At 42.7% G+C, this 12105-nt stretch overlaps 1 protein-coding gene across 1 annotated transcript in view; it reads right to left on the reverse strand.

Moving 5' to 3' along the window:
• MUC19 (mucin 19, oligomeric) overlaps positions 1-12105 on the reverse strand; it is a 763086-nt gene that overhangs the window by 100830 nt on the left and 650151 nt on the right. The window contains exons 49-50 of the mRNA XM_077264813.1: positions 4888-4917; positions 4243-4260 (exon numbers count right to left, since the gene is read on the reverse strand). Coding sequence (XP_077120928.1) covers positions 4243-4260; positions 4888-4917 — 48 coding nt within the window. The remainder of the gene's footprint in view (positions 1-4242; positions 4261-4887; positions 4918-12105) is intronic.

Here is a 12105-nt window from a genome sequence, read left to right on the forward strand (position 1 = left end):
ATTCCTGAGGATTAAACGCATATGCTCGGATGATCATTCCTTTGAGAGACAGGCAAGGGAATTGAGCACGCGTTTTAAAAATAGAGGATATAGTCACAATAATATCAAAAAGGGATACCATAATGCTAAATACAAATCAAGAAATGAGCTGTTGTATAAAAATAATTTAAATAATGGGGATAGTCGTGAAGAAGATTTTTGTCCGCGTCTAATTGCCACGTACAACAACAAATGGCCGGAGTTTTGCCAAATAATCCGTAAACATTGGCAAATTCTATTAACGGATCCGATCCTGAAAAAATGTCTGCCCCCTTCTCCCCTCATTACGGCCAGGAGAGCCAAAAATTTAAAAGACATGTTGGTTCATAGTCATTACGAACCAAAGAAAAAAGAAACTTGGCTGGATACCGTAGGTTTCTATCCATGTGGGCATTGCAAGGCGTGTGATAATGTGGTCAAAAGTAAAACCTTCACGAATGCCAGAGGTAATAGAACATACTCTATTAGACACTTTATTTCGTGTGCTACTAAGGGCGTGGTTTATTGCGCTGAGTGCCCGTGTGGCAAAATTTATATAGGATTGACCACCAGAGAACTACGTATTCGCACAAGGGAACATGTCAGGGACATTGAGAAAAGTAAAAATATTGAGGACCCGTCTCAATTGAAAACTATACCGAGACATTTCTTTGAACATCATAATAGTGAGTCCAGTCATTTGAAAATTAAGGGTATTGACATTGTCCAAATGGGGGTAAGAGGGGGAAACATGGCGAAAAATCTCGCTAGACTGGAAAGCAAATGGATTTACAGATTAGGTAGTATAGCCCCTATAGGGCTTAATGAAAATTTTGGTTTTTCGGCTTTTTTGTAGTAGTCCGGTCTTTGGGTATTTTAGTGTTTTTTAGGGGTATTGGGATGTTTTAAGGATTTTAATTATTTTTCTTTTTATCATCATTATAGATTCCATTTGTTATGGTATTTGGACTTCATGTGTCATCCTTCTTCCATTCAGTATTTATAGAGGACGGCTTAAGATACTACCATTGAAGACACAGAAAGAATGAAATATATCATTTACGCGGCACCTGTCACTTTAAATCTATGTAGTTATTTACTTAATATGGGGATTTATGCAATAAATTATTATAATTAAGCACTTTATTAGTCACTTGGTCACTTTATATTATGTATTATATATCTATATATTTGTGTTTTTATACACTGTTAATTCTATTTAGTAATTGTTATGTAATATTAATTCTTCATTGAATATTGTCACAGTAATTTTTTCATGAGATACACATTATGCATTTGTCCTTTTTAATTGTTTTATAATATATATGTCTGTGTATTGTCACAAATACCTGTGTCCTCTTTAAGGTTTCCCAGCCTGGTTTTTCCGGAATGTGCGCTGCTGGTTGATCTGACTGCGCACGGACGTCACCGATTCCGGCATTTGAGATTTAGCTGGCACGCATTGCGCTCATCATTGAGCGCCTGCCTGCTTGCGGTCCACAGTCCGGAACTGGCGATGTCATTTCCGGTGCGCGTCTGACGGCATCAGCGCCCTTTCCATTTCCGGAACCACGTGGCTTTGTTCTCGGCGTCCTAAACATCCCTCTGATTGGTTCAGGCATGATTTAAAGGTCCGACGTCCCTCTACCCCGACTGTTATGGTTCTCAATGGCAAGAGAACATAGCCCAGCAAACATTAGAACTAGCTCTTGGAAGGATGTAACTAAACTGACCATGAACTAAACCTGCCGCACAACTAACAGTAGCCGGGTAGCGTAGCCTGCGTTTTATCCCTAGACGCCCAGCGCCGGCCGGAGGACTAACTAATCCTGGCAGAGGAAAATATAGTCCTGGCTCACCTCTAGAGAAATTTCCCCGAAAGGCAGACAGAGGCCCCCACAAATATTGGCGGTGATTTTAGATGAAATGACAAACGTAGTATGAAAATAGGTTTAGCAAAATTGAGGTCCGCTTACTAGATAGCAGAAAGACAGAAAGGGCACTTTCATGGTCAGCTGAAAACCCTATCAAAACACCCTCCTGAAATTACTTTAAGACTCTAGTATTAACTCATAACATCAGAGTGGCAATTTCAGATCACAAGAGCTTTCCAGACACAGAAACGAAACTACAGCTGTGAACTGGAACAAAATGCAAAAACAAACAAGGACAAAAGTCCAACTTAGCTGGGAGTTGTCTAGCAGCAGGAACATGCACAGAAAGGCTTCTGATTACAATGTTGACCGGCATGGAAGTGACAGAGGAGCAAGGCTAAATAGCGACTCCCACATCCTGATGGAAACAGGTGAACAGAGAGGATGATGCACACCAGTTCAATTCCACCAGTGGCCACCGGGGGAGCCCAAAATCCAATTTCACAACACCCGACACGCCCCCTGAAGAAGTGTAAGACGCCCCCTGAAGAAGTGTTACGAAACGCGTGTCGGGGTACAGGAACGGAGACACGGACATCAGACCGCATGTGAGTGAATTGTTGGCTTACGTGTGCCCTTTTGTATTTTACATAATTTATTACAATTTGTTATCAGCATGATTGCACAAAGGTAGTGAGCGTTATAATATATGCTGTTTAGCAGCGGTTAATTCATTAAGCTCCACTATATTACAGATATCTAATGAGCCTTATGCACCATGATTGAATTCTATGTGAGGCCATAGTCTTTGTATGGGCAGCTGTATTGCCAATTTTATTCCTCTATCTGCTGTGTCTATTGATGTTATGTGGATTTCTCCGCTCCATTAACATTTGGAGGTTTTTTCTTTGTTTAAAACCATTTTGATATATTTTGTAATCATTAATAAACTATTTTCTATGCATTTAATATTGTGGCTAAGTCTGGTTGCGCGGTTTGTATGGCAATTTTGACTTTATTGGTTGATTTGAGTATATGGATATACACAATGAAATAATAGGGATCAGCATTGGTTGATTGAAACTATTTTAAAGTCAGGTCCAATACTGTATGACAGTAGGAAAAGAAGAAGTTTTGTGGCCTCTGGATCAGGCCTCTATAACACACTAGATACTACAAACTATATTAAAGTCAGGTGCCTTACTGTATGACACTAGAAACAGAAGGATTTTTTGGTGGCCTATGGATCAGGCCTCTATAGCACACTAGATACTACAAGCTATTTGAAAGTCAGGTCTCCTACCGTATGACACTAAGAACTGAACAGTTTTTGTGCCCTCTGGATCAGGCCTCTACAGCTTACTTTCAATGCAAGAAAATGACAAAGTGTGATACGGCGGGCTGTCAAACTTTTCGCAACTGAAAAATTACTGCAAACAGTTTTATATCACCACAGCACAAAATTACAAGTTTGGATACAGCAGGTTGTTTCTCATTTAACAACAGAAAACATTTTTTATTTAATGTGCCTTAGGTCTGCAGTTTCACACACATAAAAAACCTACACGTTTGGCATCGTAGTGTTCAGTTTTGCCCTATTTATCAATAAAAAAAAGAATTAACCTGATCATTAAATGGCATAGCAAAGAAAAAATTAAAAATGCCAGAATTACGTTTTTTTGGTCGCCGTGACATTGCATTAAAATGCAATAACAGGCAATCAAAAGAACGTATCTGCACCAAAATAGTATCATTAAAAATGTCAGCTAAGTGAGAAAAAAATAAGCCCTCACCCAACTCAGGATCCCGAAAAATGGAGATGCTACGGGTCTCGGAAAATTGCGCAATTTTTTTTGAGCAAATTTAGAATTTTTTTTCACCACTTAGATAGAAAAGAACCATGACATGTTTGGTGTCTATGAACTCATAATGACCTGGAGAATAATATCAACAGGTCAGTTGTAGCATTTAGTGAACCTAGCAAAAAAGTCAAACAAAAAACAAGTGTGGGATTGCAATTTTTCTGCAATTTCACTGCACTCTGAATTTTTTTCCCCGTTTTCTAGCACAGAACATAGTAAAACAAATGTTGTTGTTCAAAAGTACAACTCATCCTGCAAAAAAATAAGCCTTTATATGGCCATATTGACGGAAAAATAAAAAAGTTATGGCTCTGGGAAGGAGGGGAGCGAAAAACGAAAATGCAAAACTGAAAAAAGCTCTGGGGGTTAAGGGGTTAAAACAGTCATTAGTGCTGATTCTAAGAAATATGAATATAAGATTTCCAAAAATTTGTATAGCATAAACATATTAAAACTATATTAAGAAGCAGCATTGGGTTATACTTTACCTGTATGTGGTTCATGTACTGGAATTTTGAGAATCGAAAAAAAAAACAAATTATGAAATAAGTAAAATACTAACTTATAAAATTGGATAGTAACATATAAACAGAAAATTATATAAGCAAGTGTCCAGATAAAGAGCAAGAAAATGATGCAAAGAATAAAAATAATAGTAAAAAAACAAGCATAATTCTGTTTTGTTATGTTCAGTAAACATTTCATGCAGCAATTTTAAAATAATTACAATATGATTAGTTTTTTTTGTTTTATTTTTTAAAAAGCATTAATGAAAAAAAAAACACAAGCAGCTTCAGGTCCAGAGTTAACAATATATGAATAAAATGTCTATAGCAGTGATATCTGTTGCAGAAAAAATAATTAAGAAGAGCTAGGATAATAGTGCCAAGCAGAATAATCACATTCATTGGGTATATTCTTCCAAACCATCCAATGGCCCATGTAAGGTATCTCTGCCAGAAATAAGAGCATCAGATTTATATTTGCTCTATGAATTATTTGGAAATACCACATGTTCAATCTGCCATAAGAAACTCTTCAACATTAAAACATGCCTTAAATTGTTAATGAAAACAATTTCTAGAGCTAAATATTGAAATAAATTATTAATTAAACTTTATGGTTTGCTTTACCTTTTTCAGTTTTAAATTCAAATATGTACTCTGAAATAATAATAAACAAAATCATTTTATGAAATTAGTACAGTGCTGATTTATTGAATTGGATTCAAAAATACATAGGCCAGCTGGATAGACTCAAGATATGTCACCTAGACAGTATGAAGACATGAAGAAATGCCTCCAGGACAAAAGGCCACCTGGCCAGAATGAAGATATGAATGAGCTATTTTTAATCAGATGTCTCTATTCTCAAAAACGTATGACATAGTGATTATGGAAGATTTTAACCATGCAGATATTTGTTTACAATCTCAGGCAAAAGTAATGGGTCTCAAAAATTGTTTTCTTCTCTTGCTAACAACTTTATCTTTCAAAAGGTGGACGACAGAACAAGAGGATCTACAATCTTGGACCTAATTCTTACCAGTGGGGAGCAAATGGTTGAGGAAGTAAAGGTGGCTGGGAATTCAGGAGGCAGCAATCATGCTATCCTTGAATTTTGGAATGCAAGAGGAGGAAGACCAGCAACAACTCAAATTTTAACCCCTTTCTGATGGTACATCTAACGTGATCAGAGCGGCCGATCGCGGCCGGGTGTCAGCTCACTATCACAGCTGACATCTGGAACTATGTGCCAGGAGTGGTCACGGACCGCTCCTGGCACATTAACCCCCGGAACACTGCGATCAAAGATGATCGCAGCATTCCGGTCTCCTCCGTCCTCCTCCCTGCAGGCCCCTGATCCAAGATGGCCGTGGGGCTCCTGCCGGGTCCTGCAGGGAGGTGGCTTGCAAGCGCCTGCTCAGAGCAGGTGCCAGCAAGCCTCCTGCAGTGCCTGTCAGATTGCTGAATTGACACAGTGTATTGCAAAGTGTCAGATCAGCGATTTGACACTTTACCATAATGTCCCACACTGGGACAAAGTAAAAAAGTAAAAAAAAAATATTTACAAGTGTAAAAAAAAAAACCTAAACAAAATTAAAAAAATATGTACCGTATATACTCGAGTATAAGCCGAGAATTTCAGCCCATTTTTTAGGCTGAAATTGCCTCTCTTGGCTTATACTCGAGTCATACCCAGGTGTCGGCAGAGGAGGGGGAGCAGCAGCTGTGTAATCATACTCACCTGATCGTGGCGCAGTCCCTGGTTCCCCAGCTGTTATGAACTGGTGGTTTAGGAGCAACATGGGATGTGCTCTGGAGGAGGTGGTACCTGTACTGACCGCAGTTCCTGAGCTTAACACAACACTAGAAGTAGCCATGAGATGTTCCTGTCACTCCCTAGACACCTCATCACAGCCGGAGAACTAACTACCCCTAATGATAGAAACAGGAAAGCTATCTTGCCTCAGAGAAAATTCCCAAAGGACAGACAGCCCCCCACAAATATTGACTGTGAGTGGAGAGGGAAATGACATGCACAGAATGAAACTAGGATGTAGCAAAGGAGGCCAATCTAGCTAGATAGATAGAACAGGACAGAATACTGTGCGGTCAGTATTAAAAACTAGAAAAATCCACCACAGAGTTTACAAAAATCTCCACACCTGACTAAAGGTGCGGAGGGTAAATCTGCTTCCCAGAGCTTCCTGTTATGAACTGGTGGCCTAGGTGCAGCATGGACGAGCTCTGGAGTAGGTGGCCTCTATACTGACCGCAGACCCTGAACTTAACACATCAACTAGAAGTAGCCGTGGGATGTTCCTGTCACTCCCTAGACACCACGTCACGACCGGAGGACTAATTACACCTAAAGAAAGAAACAGGAATACTATCTTGCCTCAGAGAAAATTCCCAAAGGAAAGGCAGCCCCCCACAAATATTGACTGTGAAAGGAGAGGGAAATTACAGACTGAAAACAGAAATTAGCAAAGGAGGCCACGCTACCTAGAAAGAAAAGACAGGAAAGAGTACTGTGCGGTCAGTATAAAAAATACTACAAAATCCACCACAGAGAATACAAAAATCTCCACACCTAACTAAAGGCATGGAGGGTAACTCTGTGACTCCAGAGCTTCCAACTTGGCTGAGTAAATCTTAACACAGACAAAGCTGGACAAGAAAAAACATAGGAATTCACAGAACTATTAAGTCCACCGCATGTGGACTGCAAAAACAGAGCCAGGACTTATCTTTGATGATTTGGACAATCCAGAAGGAGAAACCAAGCAGAGATGTGGATCCCTACAAAACAATGGAAAACTGGCACTCAATAAAGGAAGGAGCCCGACTAAATAGCCCCGTCCAAAGTGGAAGCAGCTGATGACTATTGTGAAGGACAAACAGCAGCACTACCACTTATAACCACCGGAGGGAGAATAAGAGCAGAACCCACAACAGAATTCACAACAGTACCCCCTCCTTGAGGAGGGGTCACCGAACCCTCACCAGAGCCCCTAGGCCGATCAGGACGAGCCAAGTGAAAAGCACGAACCAAATCGGCGGCATGAACATCGGAGGCAACAACCCAAGAATTATCCTCCTGGCCATAACCCTTCCACTTGACAAGATACTGAAGCCTCCGCCTCGAAAAACGAGAATCCAATTTTCTCCACCACATATTCCATCTCCCCATCAACTAACACCGGGGCAGGAGGATCAACAGAGGGAACAACGGGCACCACATATCTCCGCAACAAAGATCTATGGAAAACATTATGGATGGCAAAAGAGGCTGGAAGGGCCAAACGAAAAGATACCGGATTGATAATCTCAGAAATCTTATAAGGACCGATAAACAGAGGCTTGAACTTAGGGGAAGAAACCTTCATAGGAACATGACGAGAAGATAACCAGACTAAATCCCCAACCCGAAGCCGGGGACCAACACACCGACGGCGGTTAGCAAAACGTTGAGCCTTTTCCTCAGACAACGTCAAATTGTCTACCACATGAGTCCAAATCTGCTGTAACCTGTCCATTACAGAATCCACACCTGGACAATCAGAAGGCTCAACCTGCCCCGAAGAAAAACGAGGATGAAAACCAAAATTACAAAAGAAAGGCGAAACCAAAGTAGCCGAACTAGCCCAATTATTAAGGGCAAACTCGGCCAACGGCAAGAAAGCCACCCAATCATCCTGGTCAGCAGACACAAAGCATCTCAAATAGGTTTCCAAGGTCTGATTAGTTCGCTCAGTTTGGCCATTAGTCTGAGGATGAAACGCCGAAGAAAAAGACAAATCAATGCCCATCCTGGCACAAAAGGCCCGCCAAAACCTAGAAACAAACTGGGAACCTCTGTCAGACACAATATTCTCCGGAATGCCATGCAAACGAACCACATGCTGAAAAAACAATGGAACCAAATCAGAGGAGGAAGGCAATTTAGGCAAAGGTACCAAATGGACCATTTTAGAGAACCGGTCACAAACCACCCAGATAACAGACATCTTCTGGGAAACGGGAAGATCCGAAATAAAATCCATAAAAATATGCGTCCAGGGCCTCTCAGGGACCGGCAAAGGCAAAAGCAACCCACTAGCGCGGGGACAGCAAGGCTTGGCCCGGGCACAAGTCCCACAGGACTGCACAAAAGAACGCACATCCCGCGACAAGGAAGGCTACCAAAAGGACCTAGCAACCAAATCTCTGGTACCAAAAATCCCAGGATGACCAGCCAACACCAAACAATGAGCCACAGAAATTACCTTACTTGTCCATCTATCAGGAACAAACAGCTTCCCCACAGGACAGCGGTCAGGTTTATCAGCCTGAAATTCCTGAAGAACCCGCCGTAAATCAGGGGAGATGGCAGAAAGAATCACCCCTTCCTTAAGAATGCCAACCGGCTCAAGGACTCCAGGAGAATCAGGCAAAAAACTCCTAGAGAGGGCATCAGCCTTAACATTCTTAGATCCCGGAAGATACGAGACCACAAAATCAAAACGGGAGAATAACAGGGACCATCGAGCCTGTCTAGGGTTCAACCGCTTGGCCGACTCGAGGTAAATCAGATTCTTATGATCGGTCAAGACCACAACGCGGTGCTTGGCTCCCTCAAGCCAATGTCGCCACTCCTCAAATGCCCACTTCATGGCCAACAACTCCCGATTGCCAACATCATAATTGCGCTCCGCAGGCGAAAACTTTCTGGAAAAAAAGACACATGGTTTCATCAAAGAACCATCAGAACTCCTCTGAGACAAAACGGCCCCTGCCTGTTATGAACTGGTGGAATAGGAGCAGCATAGATGAGCTCTGGAGTAGGTGGCCTCTATACTGACCGCAGACCCTGAACTTAACACATCAACTAGAAGTAGCCGTGGGATGTTCCGGTCACTCCCTAGACACCTCGTCACGGCCGGAGGACTAATTACACCTAAAGAAAGAAACAGGAATACTATCTTGCCTCAGAGAAAATTCCCAAAGGAAAGGCAGCCCCCCACAAATATTGACTGTGAGAGGAGAGGGAAATTACAAACACAGACTGAAAACAGAATTTAGCAAAGGAGGCCACGCTACCTAGAAAGAAAAGACAGGAAAGAGTACTGTGCGATCAGTATAAAAAATACTACAAAATCCACCACAGAGAATACAAAAATCTCCACACCTAACTAAAGGCATGGAGGGTAACTCTGTGACTCCAGAGCTTCCAACTTGGCTGAGTAAATCTTAACACAGACAAAGCTGGACAAGAAAAAACATAGGAATTCACAGAACTATTAAGTCCACCGCATGTGGACTGCAAAAACAGAGCCAGGACTTATCTTTGATGATTTGGACAATCCAGAAGGAGAAACCAAGCAGAGATGTGGATCCCTAGAAAACAATGGACAACTGGCACTCAATAAAGGAAGGAGCCAGACTAAATAGCCCCGTCCAAAGTGGAAGCAGCTGATGACAGTTGTGAAGGACAAACAGCAGCACTACCACTTATAACCACCAGAGGGAGCCTAAGAGCAGAACCCACAACAGAATTCACAACAGTACCCCCCCCTTGAGGAGGGGTCACCGAACCCTCACCAGAGCCCCCAGGCCGATCCGGACGAGCCAAATGGAAGGCATGAACCAAATCGTCAGCATGAACATCGGAGGCAAAAACCCAAGAATTATCCTCCTGGCCATAACCCTTCCACTTGACAAGATACTGAAGCCTCCGTCTAGAAAAACGAGAATCCAAGATCTTCTCCACAACATACTCCAACTCCCCATCAATCAACACCGGGGCAGGAGGATCAACAGAGGGAACCACGGACACCACATATTTCCGCAACAAAGATCTATGAAAAACATTATGGATGGAAAAAGAGGCTGGAAGGGCCAAACGAAAAGACACTGGATTGATAATCTCAGAAATCCTATAAGGACCAATAAACCGAGGCTTGAATTTCGGGGAAGAAACCTTCATAGGAACATGACGAGAAGACAACCAGACCAAATCCCCAACCCGAAGCCGGGAACCCACACGCCGACGACGGTTGGCAAAACGCTGAGCCTCCTCCAGAGACAACACCAAATTGTCCACAACATGAGCCCAAATCTGCTGCAACCTGTCAAACACAGAGCCCACCCCAGGACAATCAGAAGACTCAACCTGCCCTGAAGAAAAACGAGGATGAAACCCAGAATTACAAAAGAATGGTGACACCAAGGTAGCAGAACTAGCCCGATAATTAAGGGCAAACTCGGCCAAAGGCAAGAAAGCCACCCAATCATCCTGATCGGCAGACACAAAGCATCTCAAATAAGTTTCCAAAGTCTGGTTAGTTCGCTCGGTTTGGCCGTTTGTCTGTGGATGAAATGCGGAAGAAAAAGACAAATCAATGCCCAGCTTAGCAAAAAAAGGACCGCCAAAACCTAGAAACAAACTGGGAACCTCTATCGGACACAATATTCTCCAGAATGCAAACTAACCACATGCTGAAAAAACAACGGAACCAACTCAGAAGAGGAAGGCAACTTAGGCAAAGGTACCAAATGAACCATCTTAGAAAACCGGTCACAGACCACCCAGATAACAGACATCCTCTGGGAAACAGGAAGATCCGAAATAAAATCCATAGAAATATGCGTCCAAGGCCTCTCAGGGACCGGCAAAGGCAAAAGCAACCCACTGGCGCGGGAGCAGCAAGGTTTGGCCCGCGCACAAGTCCCACAGGACTGCACAAAAGAACGCACATCCCGTGACAAAGAAGGCCACCAAAAGGACCTACTAACCAAATCTCTGGTACCAAAAATCCCAGGATGGCCAGCCAACACAGAACAGTGAACCTGAGAAATCACTTTACTAGTCCGTCTGTCAGGAACAAACAGTTTCCCCGCTGGACAGCGATCAGGTTTATCAGCCTGAAACTCCTGAAGAGCCCGTCGCAAATCAGGGGAGATGGCAGAAAGAATCACCCCCTCCTTAAGAATACCAACCGGCTCAAGAATCCCAGGGGAATCAGGCAAGAAACTCCTAGAGAGGGCATCAGCCTTAACATTGTTAGAACCTGGAAGATACGAGACAACAAAATCAAAATGGGAGAAAAACAGGGACCATCGGGCCTGTCTAGGATTCAGCCGTTTGGCAGACTCGATGTAAATCAGATTCTTATGATCGGTCAAGACCACAATACGGTGCTTGGCCCCCTCAAGCCAATGTCGCCACTCCTCAAATGCCCACTTCATAGCCAACAACTCACGATTGCCGACATCATAATTGCGTTCCGCAGGCGAAAACTTTCGAGAAAAGAAGGCACATGGTTTCATCAAGGAACCATCAGAATTCCTCTGAGACAAAACGGCCCCTGCCCCAATCTCAGAAGCGTCAACCTCAACCTGAAAAGGAAGAGAAACATCCGGCTGACGCAACACAGGGGCAGAAGTAAATCAGCGCTTAAGCTCCTAAAAGGCAGAAACGGCCTCAGAGGACCAATTAGCTACATCAGCGCCCTTCCTCGTCAAATCGGTCAGGGGTTTAACCACACTGGAGAAGTTGGCAATGAAACGGCGATAAAAATTAGCAAAGCCCAAAAATTTCTGAAGGCTCTTCACGGATGTGGGCTGGATCCAATCATGAATGGCCTGAATCTTAGCCGGATCCATTTCTATAGATGATGGAGAAAAAATGAAGCCCAAAAAAGAAACCTTCTGTACACCAAAGAGGCACTTAGACCCCTTCACAAACAAGGCATCGTCACGAAGGACCTGAAATACCATCCTAACTTGTTTCACATGAGACTCCCAATCATCTGAAAAAATCAAAATATCATCCAAATATACAATCATGAATTTATCAAGATAATT

Source organism: Ranitomeya variabilis, chromosome 5 (assembly GCF_051348905.1).
Source record: "Ranitomeya variabilis isolate aRanVar5 chromosome 5, aRanVar5.hap1, whole genome shotgun sequence".
NCBI classification, from domain to species: Eukaryota; Metazoa; Chordata; class Amphibia; order Anura; family Dendrobatidae; genus Ranitomeya; species Ranitomeya variabilis.